The sequence below is a fragment of the Trachurus trachurus genome (assembly GCF_905171665.1).
Source record: "Trachurus trachurus genome assembly, chromosome: 8".
NCBI classification, from domain to species: domain Eukaryota; kingdom Metazoa; phylum Chordata; class Actinopteri; order Carangiformes; family Carangidae; genus Trachurus; species Trachurus trachurus.
In genome coordinates this window covers 5,645,959-5,666,332 of record NC_139905.1, presented here as the reverse complement: position 1 = coordinate 5,666,332, position 20,374 = coordinate 5,645,959, and the positions used below count along the sequence as shown (strand labels likewise).

Below are 20,374 nucleotides of genomic sequence, written 5' to 3'. Positions count from 1 at the left end.
TCTCACATTTTGCTCACTTCCACTTCTCTCAGTCTATCTATCTCTCTCTTTCACTCTCCATCACCCTCTCTCTCATCCACCCCTTCCCTTTGTTGCTGCAGTATGAGCTCACCAGAGCCGAGCTGCACCACGCAGACACACAGACTGACTGACTGACTGACGGACTGGGTTTGTCTCCACGGTCCCACCTGGACGTTCAGGTCTGACTGGGGCTGATTTGGTACCAAAACACACGAACTGTGCAGCTGAAGGAAAAAAAAAACGAACCCAGAACGAGACGAGAATGGATCTAAACCGAACTAAACCTCCTTTTCGTTCTCCGTTAAGTCGTTTTTCGTCTCTGCTGAAGCTGTTTTCACAAATCAAGTGCTCTGAAACCTGACTCGTCTGGTTTCCAGTTTCCAGCGAGTAAAGGCCCATTTATGCTCAATGTTAAATACGCATACGGATACGGACGGAGCCTTTCGTCCGTACTCTGCGTTCATTTCGTCCGTTTTTCGTCCGTTTCCACAAAGCTTACAGATACGCACCAAACGGAGCAGTACCACCGGAAACCATGGGGGCGCTGTTGCCGTCACTACCCGATACGGAGCCTAGATCCAGTGTGAGACAGAAGAAGAAGAAGACACGACGGCTGAACGAGAGAATAAAATTCTCCTCCTCCAGCTGCGATTAATTTAACGGCCTTACCGACCACCGCATCACATAACGAGTCCGTTTTCTTCTTTTATTATGTACATTATCAAGATCTCCTCCGTAGTCGCCATGTTTGTTGTCATAAACTTTTGACTCTGAGCTGCCCCCTAGTGGATGTATTGGATAACATCCATGCCAACGTAAAGGACGCATGAAAGTATGTGAGCAGTGACGGTAACAACGTTTGAAACGGACGCATACAATTACGTCCGTAAGTGGAGCATAAATGAGCCTTAAAACAAAACCACGCAGCTCCTGAGACTTAGGAAGAAACAAGGAGGAAGGAAACATGGAGATGGAGGTTTTTTTTTTATTATTTTAGATCAGTTCCTCCGAACCAGCTGTAAATAGTTAGTTAACCTCAACCGACTTTTAATTATCGACTTTTATTTATTTATTTTTTTTAGAGCTGCCACAGTTCAGTTCACAATCATAATCATAATTATAATCATAAAAATTGAAGTAATTAGAATCATTTTCTTAACCTGAAACATCTACTCATTAGATTCACCTGGAAACGTTCACCAAACTTTATTTATATGGCACAAGAAATGTAACACAACACTCGTGAAAATGCGTAAAAGGAAAACTAAGATCATCCAATAATGATGCATAAACCAGCTATTTCATAAATAACAAACCAGTTATTTAGTAGCTGTCAGTGCTTCATAAGATCATTTATAAAGTGTCAGTAAATGATGAATAAAGTATTTATGCTGCACTGATTGAAACTTGAACTAATGGTCAGTGAAAGTGTTGATTTTATAAAATACTCAACTAACAAGTTCAGAGTTTCCTTTAAAAACACTCTCTGTTACAACCACAGTTTTATTATACAGCACAGCAGATATAGAAATAGTCTTTTTTTCCCTGACTTTTCTCTTGTGTGTTCACCTTCATTCACTCACCACTGATGCTTCATTTGGCTACGACTCGACCTTGTGATGAGTGAAACAGTCTCTCCACCTCCTGATCCTCAGCTCCTCACTCTTCTCTGTGTTTAGTCCAAAAGGTTCAGACTTTCACCAGGTACAGTAGTTTGTGTCTCGATCCCGACCTGACGTTGGGCACTGTCCTGTCGATGCGAACGTCCTCGGCCACATTTTTCCTCTTTTTTATCAGTTGAACACTTGTGGCTCGATGTGCAGAGTTTGATGGATGAGACCACGTTTCCAAAGTGAGTAATTAACCGGCTGTAGCTAGCTGTGCAGTTAATAAGTCATTATTAAGGACTTAAAATTAATTAGCATATCACGGACTTTGACACGCACTTTATAATGTGTTAAACATTTGTTAAATTTTAATCACTAGTTAATTAAGCATTTATTAGAGAGAACGGTCATGTGAAGTGTTATAACCCAGCGAGCACCGAAGACGACACCAGTTGATGGGTGATTCCCAGGAAAAGGCCAAACTGGCTCCGCTGCTTCCTCCGCTGCTTCCTGTGCTGTGGTGATCGAGTTCGGGAGGGAAAATTCACTGTGTTGAAACAAGAACGTGTTGTGGACAAAGTAGCTACACAACTTCAATACTTGAGTAAAGGTACAGAGACTCATGGTCAATATTACTCCAATACAAGTCAAAGTAGTCGTCAAAATATTACTGAAGTGTAACTACTAAAGCATTTGCTTAAAAAATACTTTAAAATATATCAAAATATAAAATAAAATATCTCAAACATCATTTTAATCATTCTTCGGTTCAAAAAAACTCAAACATGGGCTCAAGATACGGTCACAGATGCTCAGGCGGAGTATCTGCATCTTTCTCTGCCAAAGCTAGTGTTCAAACAACAACAGCACATGAGCCTCGGGCCTGATGTAGTACAGGTAACACGGCAATATGGCTAATCAGCAGAAACTGTTTGTTTTCGTGGGTATCAGAATTCAACAAGAAAAAGAAAATTCATCAGCTGACCTAAGAGCAAAAGCAGCGAGTAACGAGAGCATCATTACAAATGTAGTTGAGTGAAGTTCCCCAAAAAATAATACTCAAGTAAAAACTGCACTTAAAGGGAAGTTCCACATTTTTGCAAATTGGCTCACTGCCATAATTGCCATTTGTCGGTGCAAGCTGTTTTTAGAACGGCGGAGCAGAGCCGTGAGCTGCTCAGAGCTACGCTACGGAGGCTCATGGGATTTCTTGGTTTCCCTCATCAAACTCATCAAATACACAATCCAACAACTCCACAACGCTCTGGTGGACAAGTTGTGACCTGCACATTCACCACGCTATGAGATAATAACACAACGTTACCAGACAGAGTTGTTTTAGAGGGAAATGCAGAGACTGCTTGATGAAAAACTGTCCCTGAAGGCAACGCGCATCAGTGATTTTGCATGAATTTACCTCTAAAACAACTCTGTCTAGATTTTAGTGTTAATAAAGTATAGGTTAAAGGTATAGTAAGCATTTTTTATGTGGTATAAAATCAGAAGTATTCAACAACGTGATGGTTAAATGGACAGAAATGGGGGCAGATCTTTGAGGATGTTTGGATCATCAGGCTGTGGACAACAGAGCTGGAGATTAAAGGTGACCTCTCTGCAGCCGGGGTCACGCTGGTGATAATAAGAGAGAAAACATCCAATGTTTAGCCTTCAGATCGCTGCAGCCAGTTCAAACACAAACACTACAGGACTCATCCACCACGTGTCCCTGCTGCATCAATGGCTCTCACTCCTTAAAAAGAAAAAAAAAACATTATTATGAGACACAGGCAGGAAACGTGGTGATGAAAACACACTTATGGAGCTGATTTCTGTTGCTGTGAAGGACCCTGGTGCATCATGAGGAGCGTTTTGTCTCCACTTTTTACTCCTTATTTTTAGTAAATGGAGGCGCAGTCCTCGCCTTGAGAGGCTGGCGAAACGACGAGGGAGCAGTTGTTGATATAAAAGAGTGGAAAATAGTTTAAAACGTAGGCTATGTTCAGGGCCGAGTTGTTCAAAAGTAATCTGATTGAATTTTGGATAATGGATTGGATCAAATCGGATGCACGGATTCTGAGATCGGATCAGATCACGTAATCCAGTCTTGGTTTTCATCTGGATCAAACCCTCAGTTTGTGTTGGTCAAAACTTTTTAGTAGGATCTGGAAAACTTTGATCCAGAAAAACAGGATTAGCTATTCTGATCCCAGCAGTCGGGTGGATTCAGGAACAAAATGTGATTTCAATTAAATTCAAACTGGTCAAATACATTCATATATTTATTGATTTATATTTTGCACCTAATTTTTTAAACCATAACAATGATTAAATAAAGTTTACTTTTGAATATTCTACAACTGAAAAAACTTTTTCCCAAACTGAATTTAATGAAAAGTTTGAATTTTAAAATTTTGAAGTTTGAATTTGAAACACATGGGGAAATATTTGCGATTTTACTAATGTACTGTATATTTGCTTTTTTTAAATTTATTTTACCAGCCCAACCAGATGGAGTCTAGTGGTTTAAAAGACATTGAAGAAACATTAAAGAGCACAGAAAACAATGCATAGGCTACACTAGGCCTACTTTTCAAATAAACACTAAATCAGCCTTCATTGTGATGCACAGTCCCGTCTAGAGCATCATTATCCGGATTTGGTCATCTTGAAAAGTTTGGATCTGAATCAGACTGATCAAATCCTACTTTGCTTTGAACAACTGGGATGAAATTAAGACGGATTACGTGATCCTGGATAGCACAAAAAAGGGATTTCAAATCTACACCTTTTGAACAACTAGTGTGTTTTGTTGATGGAAAAACTAGCCGTCGTATTCAAACATGGCGTGCTGAGCGGCAGCAGGCGACCACGATGTTGTCAAAACAGGAAGACAAGACTTTTAATTGAAGAATGATGATGCACGCGCCACCAAAACGAGCTGCCGTCGATGCAGTCGGTCGGTGTATATCGGTGTGTGTGTCGGTGTTAAGCGGCGGTTAAACACACCTGAGAGGTCGTCATGAGTCTGTCAGCAGGAAGCAGCTGCAGCCGGCGCTCTGCTGTCACAGCTGTCAATCATCCGCTGCGGCCCCGTGGCAGCCTGTTAACGGATATCAGAGCTCTCACCATGTACCAACATTACACACAATAACAAACCCTTTCCTTCTCTCCTTCTCTCCCTCTCTCTCTCTCTCTGTCTCTGTGTTTTGTCTCAGCTCGCTCGCCGGTGTTCAGTGCCATGTTTGAACACGAGATGGAGGAGAGTAAGAAGGTGAGTCGAGCACTTGACTCTGTTGTTCCCGTTCCCTCGGCGACAGCGACTCCGACGTCTAAATTCTCATCTTTTCCTTCTGTTGCATCAGGAAGCACCAAAAAAAAAGAAAAGAAAGAAAGAAAGACATCTGTGCTCCTGTTCCTCCTCCATGTCCTGTTGACCCGTTTTGATTGTTGAGGCTAAAGTGTCGTTTTGTAGACAAAGTGAAACAAAACCCACTGAAGATTAGACCGGGGCTGCTCACTGTTTCCACGACGACATTATGATGAGAGGAGCTGAGGCAGAAACCGATAGCAGAGTTTCAGAGTTTGAAAACAAGCTACAAAATCATATTATGTATCTGACGGGATTTATTTTTAATCATAAGAACATGACTTATAAGACTCCCTTTATAAAAGGAGGTTATCTATCCTGTTATAAACAGCTTTATAAGTCCCATATAAACAAGTTGTAACACAGTTTTCATGTATTGATGAAGGCATTCTTGTTCTTGTGATGAAATATAAACAGCCTGATTACACAGTATTTTTCATTAATCCTAAAAACATGACTTATAAGACCTATAAAAGGACTTAAATAGGCTATGCTGTTGTAAACACGTTATCAATCACATATAAACAGGTTGTAACACAGTTTTCATGTATTGATAAAGGGAGGTAACACTTTATAACAAGAACACACTAAGCATTAGTTAAGCATTAATAAATACTGAATTCTTAATTTATAATGCATGAATACTCATTAGTATGTAGTTTATAAATACAGTTAGTGCTTATCAGTGATACTAACGAGTAGTCATGTGTTATAATGGTTAATTCAGTATTTTATGCTTAATAGTGTTACCATAATCATCAAATCATGACTTAAACAACTTTGATACCATGTTACAATGAGACTCCCTTTATAAACAACATATAAATGCTTATAAATAGGTTATGAATGCAATGATAAACACCTTGTCGATCATAAATAGACAGTAAGAAAAACTGACGGAGGTTATAATAACTGATAATTGGGCAAATATCTGATCAAGACAGGAAACAAAAAGATCTCTGTAACCAAGGAGGTATGAGGCTTAACATGTTAACAAAATAATTAACTGATAAAGTAATTATAAACCATTCATAAATCCTTTAAAAGAGAAGTCTTATTATAAAGTGACACCACATTTCTCACATATTTTGTTCTGAGCAGATTTTACACATCTGTAGCTTTGTTCTCAGTAACATAAAACTGACATTTCACACAAAATAACTTCAATCAAATTCAACTTGGATTCAATTTGGCATTACTACATACTTCTATTGCTGAACTGGGGGAAGGCTGTAGCAGTGTATTGGCTTCACTCGTTATCTTTAACGCTCCTCTCTGAGCATCAACAGCTCCATGTGACGGGGAACAGTTTGCAAACAAACGTGTCTTTTGAATGAAGCTGGTTGTTGAACTCATCTTTTTAACCCTTTAATACAAATTGAATGAAATAGAAAACAGAGAGCTGGTTAGCCGGTTAGCTCCGCAGCTGCAGTAGTTGTCCAACAAGCCTGGATAAATTCACTGTATCACTAAACATCTGGAGCAGGATACACATGCATGATTTCCACTTCCACCATGATGCTGTGTTTGCTGCTACTACTAATATTTAATCTGTACAAGCAAATAAAAACAGGAAAACACAGAAATCCACTCTCTGCTCTGCATGATTTTCACTTTATACGTGCAGACCGGCGTAGCTTCGACATGCTAACAGTCTCATCCATTGTGCTTCATCCACTTTACTCTTTTAATTCTCGATGTTAAATGTCTTAACCTTAGTGTCAAGTGCTGCAGCGTTAAGCCCTTTTATAGCAGCTTTAATGAAGCTCTTTGAAACCTGCATTTACAGCCTCTATAAGTTCATTTGTACTTGATATTCAGGAGGCATTACACAGAAGTTTATCTCTGTGGCTCAGTGTGTGTGTCTGTGTGTGTGTGCATCATGGCTTCTCTCCTCTCTGTCGTGTGTGTGTGTGTATGTGTGTGATGCAGAGCCCTTAGTTGCCACAGTCGGTGGTGTTCATGCGATAGGAGGTGGTGAGAGCGAACCTCGGTGATTTAGCCGTCATGTCAGCAGAATATTGATGCCTGGAACGGCTCGAATGGGGAAATTATAAAGCACAGAGCCAGGAAATGCATCTTAATTGCTGTTTAAGTGGGCGTCTTCATCAGAGAGAGAGAGGGAGAGGGAGAGGGAGAGAGAGGGAGAGGAAGAGAGAGGAGGAGAGAGAGAGGGATGGGCCACGTCCCTATACGATCCAGAATAAAAACCCAGATAGATGGGTTAACACTCCTCTGCAGCAGCAGCTCTATAGAGGAGAGACAAACGAGCTCATAAAGAAACACTCTAATAGAGGACTGCTCTGTGAATAGAGGGCAGCGTCTCTCACACTGTAACTACACCACTGTTGTCTGTTTATGAGACGCTCGTTTCCACAATGGAGACTGAAGGAGTCCTATCGCTGTCTCTCTTTAGCAGCAGCAGAGTGAACAAACTTCTTTGTTTGTTCGTTACCTTTAATTGTCGGTGCAAGCTATTTTTAGAACGGCGGAGCAGAGCCGTGAGCTGCTCAGAGCTACGCTAAGGAGGCTCATGGGATTTCTTGGTTTCCCTCATCAAACTCATCAAATACACAATCCAACAACTCCACAACGCTCTGGTGGACAAGTTGTGACCTGCACATTCACCACGCTATGAGATAATAACACAATGTTACCAGACAGAGTTGTTTTAGAGGTAAATTCATGCAAAACCGCTGATGCTCGTTGCCTTCAGGGACAGTTTTTCATCAAGCAGTCTCTGTATTTGTTAACGCTCCGTTATTATCTCATAGCGTGGTGAATGTGCAGGTCACAACTTGTGAGGTGCATGATACGCATCTAAATACTCAAATATAACAAATTATTTGAATGATTTTACTGAGAAGTCTGGAAATTAGGGTCTGGAAAAAGTGTGGAATTTGGAAATTTCAAATAGGAACCTTGTAGGGAAACATGCAGCAGGAAAAAATAGGTATTGAACACGTAAATATATCTCTAATCAGGTTATAGACATGAAACTTTCACCAGATGTTGGTAACAACCTCAGTAATCCACACACACAAAGAAATCAAAACATGTAAGTCCATAAAGGAAGCGAAGCCTCGAACTCGAGCCGCACTGCTTCACTCAATCTGGCGCTCTATTTAAGCTCTTTGCCTGTCAATGCCATTCAATGCATTATTTCCGCCCCACCACCACCACCACCACCACCACCACCACCACAGCATCCACCTACAGGCTAGATAGAAGATATTCCCTCATCACTCCTATGTACGTTTAATAAAATCTCTATTCTCAGGGAGTGACGAGGTCGGAGCCTTGACGCCAAACTCTCGATGCAAACTGAAGCTGCAATAAACATTTTAATCGAAATGAACACAGGGAATAAGTATTGAACACATGGAGAGGAAAAAGGTGGAGGTGCAGAAAGGGAGGGAAAGACAAGAGAGCAGCTGGAATCTGTCAGTATTTAGAAAGTGATCCTGTCCCCTGTCAGTGCACATTAAAGAGGAACTATGCAAGATTTTGACCTTAATTAAAAACAGCTTCAGAGTAATTGTGATGGTTAAATGACTAGTTCCGGGGAGAATGGAGGCTCTCTGCCTTCCACCTAGCGGCTCTCGGCTGAAAACCAACCTTGTCCCAGCTCTCGTCTCCATGGCGACACCGCCACACAAACGTAACGCGCCCCATAACTCGTAATCTCTTGTTTATGACAGATAAGACTACACAGATATACACACGGTAAAACTTACTGTGCGTTCACACCAAACACGATGGAGGCGCTATTTTCTTTCTCTCCTCAAACATGGCCGCCGTGTCTGGGTTCATGATTTTTATTGCGATCGCTGTAAAAGTATGAAGTTGTGTCATAGAGCTTCAGGAAACCACACACAGCCACAATAATCATTCTCCCCATCATGTTTTGAAATGTGCGTCTGGCGTAACTACATGGGTGACGTGGTTGGATATCAACGCTGATTTGATGTCGCGTCACAGCGTCACGCGATGTCGCTTGAAAAGTTTACATTTCTCAACTACAAGCAGCACACGCGATGAGGCGATGGATGCTTCATCGAGTCGCGCTTAGCGCCCGAAACACGTCGCCCAAAGCGACATCGTGTGTCATTTATATTGATTTTGAATGGAAGCTTGTGGCGTTCATCGCCTCCATCACGTTTGATGTGAACGTGATATGATATACTGTATATACGTATAACATTATCCACTGCTCCATGGATTGATCTCTCATAGGCTTTGTTGGAAAAACAACCAGACTTGCATTATAGTTCCCCTTTAGCTGCTTTAGTCCTACAGTAATTGATGCCGATATAAAAAGGTTTCTCATCACCAAGGCGTCACACAAGAAGCTTCTCATGACGGGTAAAAAACAAAAGAGCTTTCTCCAGACCAGACCAAAACAAATATACTGGCAGCGTTGGTTACAGACTTGTTTCTAAACCCCCTGAATGCACCATAAACCGGCCACGACCAGGTGCTGCTGCAAGATCTCTGAGCTTTAGACAGAGACCTGGAACTAATAATAATTCATTGGATTTTTATAGCACTTTTCAGGGACCCAAAGCCGCTTACATAAAGACAAGAGAAGGGTAGTTTATTATTATTATTATTTACCTGGAACTATGTGTTTAAAACCCACCGCGGCCTGTTTCAGCCTCACCGTGCATCATTCTCCTGCTGTATCTCTCCTCTCTCTCGTCCCTGCAGCTTATTTCTCACGGTGTGTTATTTTTCCTGCGGTCAGAGTTGACACAAACGCACCATAAGCTGTCGGTACACCCACCCTGACCCTGCTAAAACGCTGCCGGTCACCATGGTGACAATAAAGCACTGTTATAATTGGTTTACTTTGCTTTGTGTGGAGTGGGGGGTGATAAGGGTTCAGGTTACCCTCCTCACTGTGCTGCTGCTGCTGCTGCTGCTGCTTCAGGCTTCAGGCCGTCAAGAAAAAACACAACGCTCAGGATTTAATTTTCAGGAAATGGCAAAAAAAAAAAAAAAAAACACAAGAAAAGAATGAAATAGATGAAGCAGGTGTAGTTCTGCAGAAACGTGTTCAGACTGTTCAGAGAATCCTTCAAGTGTTTCTCTCTTTTTCTATTTTTTTTTTTACTTATTTGGAACATTTTGCATTTTCACTGCGTGGCTGACTGTCCCTGTGTGTATGCTAAACAAGGTGAGTGGGTTTAATTCAGGGAGGATTTTTTTTGGGATATTCAGATTTTTTTTTTTTAAATAAAATAAAACAGTCTGCCGCTGAGCGTGGTTTTGATGGATTGTCAAAGCATCTGTCTTTTTTCTTCTTTTTGCCTTTTTTTTTATTTGGTTAAAGCCTCTGTGTATTCGCTGCTGTCCTCAGAACCGTGTGGAGATAAATGACGTGGAGCCAGATGTCTTCAAAGAAATGATGTGCTTCATCTACACGGGCGGGGCCCCCAACCTGGACAAGATGGCTGATGACCTGCTGGCTGCAGCTGACAAGGTGTGTGTGTCTGTGTGTGTGTGTGTGTGTATGTGTGTTATATTAACACTCGAGCCAGTATGCATAATAATACTCTACAGCTTTTTGCACAATCACAGCCAAACGCACTCGAGTTGGAGGACGTGCGGCCTCCCGCTGACAGAGGGGACGGGCTGTTTTCCTGAACCTTCACAGTTTCCTGACTGTTTTCCGTCTAAACACGACGTTTTTTCCTTCCTCTGTTGTTCTCGCTTCCTCTTGGTTTTGTTTTAGTTTGTTTTTTTTTCTCTCATTATTTTCTCAGCGTTCTTCAAACTTCTCGGCCGAGCTGCATTAACAGCGTCGTGCTGCTCGTTGCAGAGGCTTCATTTGTGTTTTTTAATTGCTCACAGCAGGTCTGGTCCAGCGTGTTACGACTGAAGCAGCCGCTCGTTCACTTCTGTTAATAAGCCTATTAGTTTCTTTTTGTTGTTGTTTACTGCTGTGTCTGTTTAAAGATTGAACCACAAACTTCTGTTTTAACCCTCGAGGCCTTTTCACACCTGTAAACCAAACCTAGAGTGCAACATGGGTCAAACTTTAAACAGATAGTTCAACGTTTTGGCAAATTGGCCCATTGCCATAATCCCTATAGTCATAGCAGTAGGTTCGTTACCTTTAATTGTCGGTGCAAGCTATTTTTAGAACGGCGGAGCAGAGCCGTGAGCTGCTCAGAGCTACGCTACGGAGGCTCATGGGATTTCTTGGTTTCCTTCATCAAACTCATCAAATACACAATCCAACAACTCCACAATGCTCTGGTGGACAAGTTGTGACCTGCACATTCACCACGCTATGAGATAATAACACAACGTTACCAGACTGAGTTGTTTTAGAGGGAAATGCAGAGACTGCTCGATGAAAAACTGCCCCTGAAGGCAACGTGCATCAGTGGTTTTGCATGAATTTCCCTCTAAAACAACTCTGTCTGGTAACGTTCTGTTATTATCTCATAGCGTGGTGAATGTGCAGGTCACAACTTGTCCACCAGAGCGTTGTGGAGTTGTTGGATTGTACGTTTGATGAGGGAAACCAAGAAATCCCATGAGCCTCCGTAGCGTAGCTCTGAGCAGCTCACGGCTCTGCTCCGCCGTTCTAAAAATAGCTTGCAACGACAAGTAAAGGTAATGAACCTACTGCTATGACTATAGGGATTATGGCAATGGGCCAATTTGCCAAACTGTTGAACTATCCCTTTAATGTCTTTAAAGTGTGTGCAGACCTCTTCATTAAGATGTTTCCTCTCAGCATGAGTCCTGTTTACTTTAAGTTGTTTTACATCGTAAATTGAAAAATGGCGGCGACACAGATTCCTCTCCTCCTCCTCCTCCTCCTCCTCCTCCTCCTCCTCCTCCTCGTGTGTCTGATCGCAATTTTATAATCAAACGCGGTGGAAATAATTCTTTACCTCTCCAGAGATCCGCTCCGTCTGCGTTACTGTCACTTCTCCTTCTCCCGCCCATAGGTTTCCTGATTCAATTTAGGCTCTGTTACCGCGGCGGCGGCGGAGTGATGCTGTGTTTCCGTATCATTACACAGCAGCGCCACGGCAGTTGTCGTTGTCGTTGGCGACAGCAGCATCTTTAAGTAATTTGGTTTAACCTGTTGTCTGTGTGTGTGTGTGTGTGTGTGTGTGTGTGTGTGTGTGTGTGTGTGTGTGTGTGTGTGTGTGTGTGTGTGTGTGTGTGTGTGTGTGTGTGTGTGTGTGTGTGTGTGTGTGTGTGTGTGTGTGTGCAGTACGCTCTGGAGCGGCTGAAGGTGATGTGTGAGGACGCTCTGTGCTCCGGTCTGTCCGTGGACAACGCCGCGGAGATCCTGATCCTGGCCGACCTGCACAGCGCCGAGCAGCTCAAGACGCAGACCGTGGACTTCATCAACTAGTGAGTCCTGCATGGTCGTCCACCTGCAGCACGAACACACACACACTTACACACAAACGGTGCAAACGTTCTTTTATTTAGTTTTTTCTAGTGCTGGGCATAGATTAATTTTTTTAATCTAGATTAATCTCACTGCAATCTTGGAGTTCATCTAGATTAAAATGGCTCATTTGAATTCTGATGAAGGCATTCAAGTGATGCACGATATGAAAAATTTCTACCAATAACCCATAATTTCCTGCTTCTCATTGTCGATACTGATAAATTTGTATTTTTATATTTAACATAATAGGCTCTAACCTACCTGTATCTAACAAAAGCTCTGGCTCTTCAACTTTTCATTTATTTTTTTCATGTCATAATATCACACAAATATATCAAATCATCATACAATTAAAACAAAAAGTGCATCCCTCAAGAAAACTGTTTAACAGAACTATAACTGGTTTATCTACAAATAGCAAGATCCATATTCAAGTATTTATGCATAAGAAATACATATTCAACCTAAAGCGCATGAGGAGGTACAGGCACGGATATTTAACGACTGTAGTATGTAGGCTATGATTTAGGGGTGGGTATTGCATAGGACCTCACGATACGATATGCATCACGATACTTGAGTCACGATATGATACGATATTGCGATATCCAAATTTTGCGATATATTGCGATATTCTACGATATTCTACATAGTTCACTGAAAAATGTAAAAAGCATTATGCATCTTAAAATCCAAGCTGTATGTACATCAGATGATCGTGATAATTTATGGGACAAACTGAGTCAAAACAATGTAATTCAAATTATCCATGCCATTTTATACAAGTGCAAGTTACAACAACATATTTGCATGTACAACACACTGTCTGAGGTAGCAGTACAGTGACACCTCGCGGACTGGATTTACGTCTGAAACATGATTTATTATTTGAAAAAAAAAAATATATATATAAATATATATATATTTTTTTTGAATTAAAAAAAAAAATCGATATTTAAATATTGTATATCGATATCGTATCGCGATATAAAGTATAGCGATATATTGCCATATCGATATTTTTGCCCACCCCTACTATGACTGTAGTATAGACTATGAATGACTTCCTTTGAGAGAGAGAGAGAAAAAAAAACTTTTTTCTCTCTCTCTCTCTCAAAGGAAGTCATTCATTTCATTGAGAGCCTTTTTGTTTTTTTGGTCTCCAGAGGAAATTAAATTTAATCCCCCAGATCAGACCGAATCATATCAGGCCACTTAGCAGCAAACTTCAGCTGCTGCTCATCATCATCATCATCATCATCATCATTGTCGTTGTCGTTGTGTAGCTACAACGGGGCCTATTAGCATCAATGACGGCTATTTATGTCCGTGCCGGAGAGGTGATTGATCTGCTGTTTGAAAACAAAAAGCTTTTTTTTTCACGACGCTCGCTCCCCTACAGTAAACTGCTCGTCACCTTCCCCTCTGTTGTCTGAATTCCCTCTGTCTCGCAGCCAGACACATTTTTTACATCCCTTTGTTCACAGGCCTCCATCCTCTCTCTGCAGCTTTACTCCTCCTCATCTCCTGGCCTCGTTCCCGAACCACCGGCTCCAGCATCCCTCTCCTCTCCTCCTCTCCTCTCCTCCATCCCTCTCTCCTCCGTTTCTCCCCGTTCTCCCTCTCTGCTGTTCTGTGCTTAAGAGCTCATGTGAGCCTAAAGGTGTTCAGTAATGCAGATTTCTGCCCCTAATCCCTGTCATTAATTGTGGTTATGGGCGTTATGACAGTTTAATTTGCGACAAGCGTTGTTGTGGTGGTGGTGGTGGTGGTGGGGAAAATTGGCCACGGGGGAACTCCTGGCCAGCAAAGCGTTATCAAACCCTCCCTCCCTCCCCTTCCCTCCCGCGGACACAATCGACAGCAACAAGAGCAACAAAACAAAAAATCAATTTGGAGGACGAATATAGAAAACAGACGACACGGAGGAACCAATAATCCCCCCCCTCCCTCTCCCCTCCTCTCCCCTCCTCTCCCCTCCTCTCCTCCCCTCCCTCCGCCTGTAGCACCTCAACCTCTTCCCAGACCAGTCTCTTTACAAGCAGCTTACAGTCATTTAGTGGAGACAATAGGAGTTCTCTCTTTATCCCATGCACCTCTTTCTCATTTATTCATCCTCTCCAGGGATGGAGCGCAGAGCAAATCCACCCCAAACTCTCTCTTTATCCACTTTGTTTAAAGAAAAAAAAAGAAAAGAAGAGTTTACTCACTTTTTATTCTTTATTTTAGCCCCAGCAACATGAATCTTGAGGCTCCGGTAAAATTCATAGAATAAATCACACACAGTAAGTGGAAGCCAACTGAGCCACCTGAGTAATTGAACTGAGGGTCTTTAAAGGGACAACAAGGAGTTTCTCCAGCGGCAGAACGAAAAATTCTGCGACAATAAAAAAGTCTCATATTATTGTGGTTGAATCTACATTACCCACACTTGTTAATGGGCCTATTTTCGATAAATATATCGTTTTGTCTCTATCGTTATTTTCTTATTATTAGTGGTGGTGGAAATGCTGGTCGAGCCGAGAGAATAACGCAGCCGAATCGCCGTTTATGGTCGGGACTACGACGGTATGTGATCGTCGTCGAACCTCTGACTTTAATTCTTGATGAATGAAAACATGAGTCTGTCTTGCGCCGGTCAAAGAATTTCACGGTGTGCGCGGAGGCTCATACATATAGTGTGAAAACGCTTCGCTTTTCCAAAACTCCGCGTTGTCCCTTTAAAAAAAATTAAAAAATAAAATAAAATAAATAAATTTTAAAAAGCAGCAGCGTCTTTCAGAGGGAGTTTTATTTTGATAATAGTGGTGGTCCGGCTCATTATTGCTGCTGACTGCAGGTCAGAGTTTGGCTTCTTTTTAATTTACCTTCACATGGCTGCAGCTCAGCCTCCCCTCCTGTCCCTCTCTCCGCACTTTCATTACTCTCCCTCCCTCACCTCCCTCCTTTTTTTATTTATCTATCTATTTATATGTCACTGCTGCTCCTCTCCCCTCCCCCCCTCCCCTCCCTGCTGCGACTGCCTCCCTGCTGCCCTTTCCCCTCGGCCTCGGCGCTGTGGCCATTACTGTACGCAGAGGTTCACTTCCTCCACAGAGAGCCGGGTCACGAAGGTCGGCCGGGAGGTTGTGGAGCTGCAGTGTGTTACAGCACGCACACACACACACATACAGGAGTGCCAAGAGTATAGTGGTCAAAACGCACACACACACATGCACACGTTGTTGTTTATTTACACACATTGAAACGTGAAAAATGTCACTAAAGGCCACGGCGGCGGGCGTGATAGTGCAGCCCAGAACCCCGAGGGCGTCGGCACATCCCATGGTCACCAGGGAGTCAAACTCATCAGCAATTAATTAAAGATTCATCCAACTTTTTTTTGCTTTGGCAAAGAGAGGGGGGAGTGGGGGGAGTAGAGGGGGGGGGGGGGGGGGGGGGTTTCCACTAGTTCATTATCAGTGAAGCTGTTGAGGCGCGCGGCCACAGGGAGTTTAAACAGTGATACGGATGGAAATTACCACTTCTTCTGCTTCTTGTTTTAAAAAAAAGAGTTTGAGAGTTTCCCTATATTATAATTTATAACGACAAACACAGAAGAGATGATTTGGAAAGATAATGTAGGAACCAGTAATTAGCTGTGTGTGTGTGTGTGTGTGTGTGTGTGTGTGTGTGTGTGTGTGTGTGTGTGTGTGTGTGTGTGTGTGTGTGTGTGTGTGTGTGTGTGTGTGTGTGTGTGTGTGTGTGTGTGTGTGTGTGTGTGTCTGTGTGTCTGTGTGTGTGTGTGTAGTTTCTCTACAACACTGTCACCTCAACACTGTTTATCACGGTGTTGGCAGAAAATAATAATAAGAAAAACACAAACAGACAACTTTTCTTTTTCTTTTTTTTAAGTATAATTACTGTTCTAAATAACATAATAATCATGTTTTATCTGGTTGAGGTGATTTTTTGCAACTTTAATGCATAGTTTCATATTTTATATATTGACAACACGGTACATTATCATCATTATTCAACACTTGTTTCATCATTTATAAATCCTCCTTGATACTAATTAGTCTGTGAGTTATAAACACAGTATTAAAGGTTTAATAAACTCATCTCTCATGTGTTTATTGTTTGAATTTAATACTTATTAAGTGATGGATTTATCATTTAGAAATCAAGTGTTATATCAATGACAAACCAGTTATTTACTGTAGGAGACTCCAGTGATTTGTAAGATGATTCGAGCTGCACTGACACAGACAATTAGTTAGACATGAGTGAGTTCATAGATGTTTTATTATTGATGGGCTTATTAAACATTTATAACTGTGTTTATATATTACAGACTTGTTAACATCATTGTAGGAAGAGTGCTTTATAAATGACAAATCAGATATTTAATAAGGCTTAAAGGGACAACGAGGAGTTTTGGAAAGCGAAGTGTTCTCATACTACATTTACCATGAGCCTCCGCGCGCACCGTGAAATTCTTGGACCGGCGCAAGACGGACATCTTGCCAAGAACGTTTTCATTCATCAAGAATGAAAGTCAGAGGTTCGAAGACGATCAGATACCGTCGTAGTTCCGACCATAAACGGCGATTCGGTGGCGTTATTCCCATGACCCGCCGGGCAGCGTCCGCAAAACAGAAAGTAAGGAAACGCTGGTCGGCTCGCCCAGCATTTCCACCATACCAAAATAACGATAGAGACAAAACGATATATTTATCGAAAATGGAGCCATTAACAAGTGTGTGTAACGTAGATTCATCCACATTAATTTGAGACTTTTTTTATAACCAAATACAAACTCCTCGTTGTCCCTTTAACTAATGCTGAATTGTGTGGAGTTATAACTAATATGTTTTGAATAATCCTCATCTATAAAGTTTGTATAAAAGTATAAAAGTTTGTTCATATCACCAAAAAATAAAAACTCAAACAGACACAGTACAAGTTCCTCTGTTTATAAAACATGAGTCATTCTAACATTAGTCACTTTCCACCTTTAGATAAAGAGAAAACATCGGTGGATAAGAGGCAACTGAAAATATAGATTCATATAAAGTAAATTATAGGATGCATTTCCTGTGAAGTGGGAGTCGGGAAGCTCAGAGGGGCTGAGTGAGGAATGATTAACCGATTAATTAATAAAAAAGAAAAACATCAGCTGTTATCTATTGTTGCTTGTTTCTCACTTTTCTCAGACGAGCTGTGAAATGTTTACGTCCTCTGAACTTTATAAGAACAACGATTAAAACGACGCCCCATGACATGATGATGATGACATGATGATGATATTTAACTGTGACTCGTCATATTCCCACATATTCACACTCATGATATTTGAATGTCGTCTTTCCACTTCCATGATGTTTTCTCTCGACCTCTGAGGTTAAGTATTTAAAAATATAAAGTAAATAACAGCTCTGCCAGCTGGTGTGACGAATCCCCACTGTCTCCACACACACACACACACACACACACACACACACACACACACACACACACACACACTGACTCATACATAATCCCAAACTGTTTTTTTAAAATATTTATTTGTGAACTGATTTATCTGTGTGTGTTTTCCTTCAGTCACGCCGCCGACGTGATGGAGACGTCGGGCTGGAGGTCCATGGTGCTGTCCCACCCTCACCTGGTGGCCGAGGCCTACCACTCCCTGGCCTCGGCCCACGGCCCCTTCCTGGGCCCCCCGAGGAAACGCCTCAAACCGTCCTAGTGATTCACATGCACCTCTGCAGTCCTCCTGACCCTGCTGAGTCCTCCTGTAGCAGCGACCTCACTGCTCCTCCTCCTCCTCCTCCTCCTCCTCCTCCTCAGCCCGGGAAGCAGAGAGGAGACTGGTGCCACAGAGGAGGTACTACACTGCAAAAACTCAAAATCTTACCAAGAAGATTTGTCTTATTTCTAGTCAAAAACAAATCTCATTAGGTATACTTAAAGCCCCGGTACAGAGCTTTTAACAGGATACACAAAAGTCTCTGGTTTCTGCTGCTCTGTTACCTACAACAGCAAATGAGCCCATCAGTGTGAAGATACGTTATTTCTAAGTAGTCTAATTCTATACCTCTGGAAGGCATGGTCGGGTCGGACCACTGACGAAACGATACGAATAGATACATTACGCTGCACAAAAAAAAAAAAAAAAGCAAGTCCCGTCTTCTTTCCGACGTTTCCAAAACAAATCCACACGCACCTGCCAGACAAACGAGGAAATGCAGTCTTCATTCTGGCAAAACACCACTGCTTTCGTCCACAGGGGCCACCAAAATCAACACTAAATGAAAAGTCTGTACAGGGGCTTTAAAATAAGACTCATCACATAAAAAGTAGCTTGTTTTTAGACGATTTTTACATCTTTCAAGCCTATTTTAACTTGAAATAATCTGATAGTGGAGCAAGTTTTTCTTTCTTATTACAAGCACAAACAAACTTGCTTTCACTGGCAGATTTTTCTACTTATTTCAAGTGAAAATTAGTTTGAAACAAGTGAAAATGATCTAAAAACAAGTAAATGTTTAGGTGATGAGTCTTATGTAAGTGGAAAGAGATTAGTTTTGACTAGAAATGGGACATTTTGACAAGAAATAAGACAAATATTCTTGGAAAGATTTTGAGTTTTTGCAGTGAGAGCAGAGACTGGTGCCACAGAGGAGGTAGCCTATTACTGCTACTGCTACTGTACCACCACCACAGGGGGAGGGGTGAGGTGAAATCTATAAACTCTGAACCTGCTGGATGTTTTATGGATTTCAAGCTCAAAGCCTCACGTGTTCCTGATCTCCTCCGTGGAGAAGCTCGAACCTGGAACCTCGTTCTGCGACACAGAAAATGATCTTCTGGCTTGAAACAGAAATGTCACAGCTTAAGTCTCTGTACTGTAAATACGATGTGATGGCGTCATGGTCCTGTACAGCGTTACAGCCCACGACGACGACAATGACGACGAGCGAAGAGGAATCAACCAACGTGTTTGTACAAAGTGATATTTTTCTAGAACATGAACACAAAGTTCTCACAGTTTTTTAATGAACAATGACGACGACGAAGATGAATACGTTTTAATGTTCTCTGGTTGTGTGTCAGGACGGGCAGACACTGTGTGGTGCAACAGCTGAGTCTCTTATTTTGTACTTTAAAGCAGCTCCATGGCCTGATTCCTTGTTATCATGAGTTTTAATGTGCTTTTGTAAACTGAAGTACAGACCGACCGTGCAGAGCATTTTGTCAGACGGCGTTCTGTCCGTTCGGTCTGAGCGATTAAATCAAATATTATCAATATCGCAATATTACAGCAATAAGTGCAATATCCAAACCACAGCAGCTGCAGATTCTTCTTAAAGGAAAAATGTGTCACAGCAAATCATGAAGGAAACATTTGTTTGATTGTTTCAGTCATTTTTGGATATTTTTATTCAGTGAAATTAATGAAATGCAATAATTCACCCTCCCTACGGTGGCCCTGAGAGCTCAACACACCGCAACTTTTAAAAAAAGCACATGCAAAGATACAAACATGCTGCAAATTCAGAAAACAACACAACATGGTTCACATATTATTGATCATACAGTATGTACTGTTAGCTTAGCATTAGCCTGGTCCGTCGCTTTATCTGTGACCCCTGGAAACATTTGATGAAGTTGCAGCTTGTTCGTGTCTTTGCATGTGTTTCCTTCTGTTTGTTGTTCAGTGTGTTGACCTCTCTGGGCCACCGTAGTTCTCATCATTATCACAGTACTGTATCTGCACAAACACCGACAGTGTCTCTCTCTCTCTCACATTGGATCGTCTCATTTAGTGTCTCGTCCACTCAGTTGTTCTTCACAGTGTCGATATAAAACTCATGAGTTTGATTACAACATCTACACACACGTCTACCCTGAACGTACTGAAGAAAGTTTTTTTATTCACCTGTCAATCACAGAACATTCCTGACGACT

At 41.7% G+C, this 20,374-nt stretch overlaps 1 protein-coding gene across 1 annotated transcript in view; it reads left to right on the top strand.

The window, feature by feature from the left end:
* spop (speckle type BTB/POZ protein) overlaps window positions 1–18,226 on the top strand; it is a gene marked incomplete at its 5' end in the record, with an annotated part of 71,968 nt that extends 53,742 nt beyond the window's left edge. Inside the window, 4 exons of the mRNA XM_083977531.1 lie at window positions 4,844–4,899; window positions 10,358–10,480; window positions 12,236–12,378; window positions 18,008–18,226. Of these exons, the coding sequence (XP_083833657.1) occupies window positions 4,844–4,899; window positions 10,358–10,480; window positions 12,236–12,378; window positions 18,008–18,152 (467 nt within the window). The 3' untranslated portion in view covers window positions 18,153–18,226. The remainder of the gene's footprint in view (window positions 1–4,843; window positions 4,900–10,357; window positions 10,481–12,235; window positions 12,379–18,007) is intronic.
* Window positions 18,227–20,374: the final 2,148 nt, after the last annotated feature.